Genomic DNA, 3,178 nt, shown 5'->3' on the forward strand with positions numbered 1-3,178 from the left:
AAGTATTTGAAAATTTAAAATTTTGAAAATTTTAGTTTAATATTTTAAAATTTGAAAGCTTGAAAATTTGAAAATTTAAAATTTTGGTATAATATTTGAAAATTAAAATTTTTTGATTTTTTTTAAAAATTCCCGCCTATGACCGTCAAGGACCTACAAAGCTGACTTTCACCGATTTTGACCAATCTCCTCCAAGCATCCTAATCGTAATCGGTTTAAGGCCGTCGAGCGATAATCGGCCGCCAAGACCGATTTTTGCAAACATTGCAAAAAACAAGCAAATAGTGTGCTCAATTGGGTTTTTAGATTTAAATGGTACTCCGTATCGAGATAGACACTAGTTTTTTCTTCCGATAGAATCTACATTTGACCTCTGTCACTAATAGAGATTTATAGTACCTCACAGGTCATATATTTTAATATAAGTGTTTGACTATTAGTCAAACCGGATAGAATCTTTAAAACATGGCATAAGAAAAGGAATCTACTGTTACTACCATATAAAGAAGACATGTTGCAACTGGCAAAAAGAAAAAAAAAAATACATTCAACTGTTTTGGCCTAAAATGAAAAATTGTTGCAATTTTTTTACATAACCAATGAAATAGATAAACGCAAAGTTGTGAGAATACAATACACTGTAAAGCATACCTTTTAGAAAACCAAATACCATCTAAACTGTAAAACAAGGAGCATCAACTCCTTCCTTCGGCACAAGTTTACCAATCAACTTAAGCAAAGAAGCATCTAAAGACCTAGCTTTGATATGATCAAGTAATAGTGATACAGTTGTAGCATCAAGTGTGAAACCTCTTCCTTCCACTTCTTTTAAAAGCATCTCTACCAAATCATGTTGTTGGTTTTTGAGAATTCCTTGGAGAAAAACATTGCAAGTCACACTATCTGGCGGACAACCACTCGTTTCCATTGTATAAAACAATTCTTTTGCTTCCCCCTCAAGACCTTCCCGAAAAAAACCACTAATCATCACATTATATGTCCAAACATCAAGTTGCAAACCTTTAACACTTACCTCATTGAAAAGAATCCTTGCAATATCAATCTTCCCACTTTTACTTGCACCATCAATGAGTATGGTGTACACAACGATATCCAAATTTAGCTTGTTGTCACCCATCAAATGAAACAAAGAGAGTGCTTCCTCCACTTGATTGTTGTTGCATAGACCCTCCAAAACTATTGTGTAAGTGCATCCATCTGGAATCTCGTTGTGTGCTCGCATCTCATTAAAGAGATCATATGCATCTTTACAATGTCCAACTCGAAACAATCCTTGTAACATGGTGGTGTAAGTGATTACATCGGGTTTCATATCTTTTTTAATCATTTCATGAAACAAATGCTTGGCATCTTCTATCTTTAAATTTTTACAATACCCATTCAATAAACTACTATAAGTAATAATATTAGGGACCACACCATGAATTTCAACCGAATCAAAAACTTCCCTAGCTTTGCTCATTTCACCTCGCAAACAATACCCATCAATAAGTGAAGTGTATGTCACAACATCAGGATCAATCCCTCTTTGGATCATTAACTTGATCACACCATTTGCATCTTCCACCATTCCTTCTTTGCAAAGCGCATCAACTAATATATTATATGTTTCAACACATGGTGAGATCTTTTCCTCTTTCATTTCTTGGAGCATTTTACAGACCTCATCCCAACGACATAAGTTACAAAGTCCATGAATCAAAGAGTTGTAAGTGACAACATTAGGTTGGATGTATTTGTGGAAAACCATTTCTTTGAAGAGCTTCAAAGCATCATCTACCATTTTGACCTTGCAAAGACTATCAATGATGGTGGTATATGTGACCACATCAGGTTTACAACCCCTTTCATCCATTAGTTTAAGCAAAGCAATGGCTGTATCATTAATGCCAAATTTGCAAAGCCCTTTAATCATAGTGTTGTACATGATTGTATCAGGTTCAAAAAGTTCCTTTTTTATCAGTTTCTTGAATAACCTTTCTGCTTTGATTATTTTATCTTCTAGGATGAGTCCATTTAATAGGGTACTGAAAGTCCAGACATTTGGTAAAACCGCATGTTTGAGGCCATAGCCTAGGACTGCAAAACCTTCTCTGGTATGATACATTTGGCAACAACTATTTATCACAATGGTAATAGTGTACACATCTACAGGAATACGAATGACGTTCATTTGTTTAAATATTTCAACTGAACAAGAATAGTGTTTCATTTTGGTAACAGCTTGCAACAATTGGTTGAATTTAACAACAGATGGCAGAGGTTGCCTCTGTGTCATTTCATCAAACAGTTTGAGGGCATCGTCGATATTTTCAAACATAGATTGATAATTATTATGCAGTCTTCGAGGACTAGAAGAAAAGGCTGAAAGAAATGAACTTAAAATCGTTTTGGGGGAGCAGATTCCGATACTGAATTCCAAAATTGAAGAAGGATTTCTACAAAAAAGAAGGGAAGAATGAGTAGTGAAGGAACCTTTGAATTTTTTGAGGTGATGGGAGACGATAAAAGAAGAAACGATTTTTGGGTTTGTCATCAACACCATAATCACGGGCAACTAAGACTGCGAGCTTAAACGACTTGCAATTGCTGGTATTTGTTGGCAGTAAACCGCATTTACACCCAGATCCGAGTTTAATTTAAGGAGAGAAATTAAAGGAAATTGACAGAAATGAGAAGAAAATAAAAGAAATTGGTGTCCAGAGTCATTAAAGGAGAAAATTGGTAGGAAGTGGAGGGAAATGAGAGGATCATTTTCCCTCCTAACTTTGCTTCCGATTTGGGAGGATTTGGAAAGAAAGAACAAAATGATTAATTTTTCTTCCACTTCTTTCCAACTCGGGAACACAAAAGAAAATTTTGTTTTCCTTTCTTTTCTCTTGTGACTTTCTTTTCCCTTCTCTTCTTTTCTTTTTTTAAACTCGGGAACTAGGCGTTAGGTTTTCATCATATTCGCAAGTCAACTTTTTTTTTTTTACTGGCGTAATTTAATAAATGTCATACTTATTCCTAAGCAGTATGTTACCCATGTAATCTATTACATGTGATGTATTTGTTTAAAAAAAACTAAATATAAAATTCTAAACATTTAAAATTTAAATTTATAAGAAAAATAAAAAAAATATTGAATTATAAAAATTAAAGTGATTTTTTCTTT

The 3,178-nt window shown here is 33.9% G+C and overlaps 1 protein-coding gene across 1 annotated transcript; it reads right to left on the bottom strand.

Annotated features, from left to right (window-relative positions):
• Nucleotides 1–521: 521 nt before the first annotated feature.
• Nucleotides 522–2,653, bottom strand: LOC145093775 (uncharacterized). The gene has a single exon (XM_079032016.1). The coding sequence runs from the start codon at nt 2,564–2,566 to the stop codon at nt 674–676; it is 1,893 nt and encodes a 630-aa protein (XP_078888142.1). The 5' UTR covers nt 2,567–2,653; the 3' UTR covers nt 522–673.
• Between the last annotated feature and the right edge of the window lie 525 nt (nt 2,654–3,178).

The sequence above is a fragment of the Lactuca serriola genome, chromosome 3, assembly GCF_051521515.1.
Source record: "Lactuca serriola cultivar US96UC23 chromosome 3, Lser_US96UC23_V15, whole genome shotgun sequence".
In the NCBI taxonomy this organism is placed as follows: Eukaryota; Viridiplantae; Streptophyta; class Magnoliopsida; order Asterales; family Asteraceae; genus Lactuca; species Lactuca serriola.

Coding starts and splice junctions, on each gene's coding strand:
- LOC145093775 (XM_079032016.1), bottom strand. CDS start 2,566: ATGGTGTTGATGACAAACCCAAAAATCGTTTCTTCTTTTATCGTCTCC.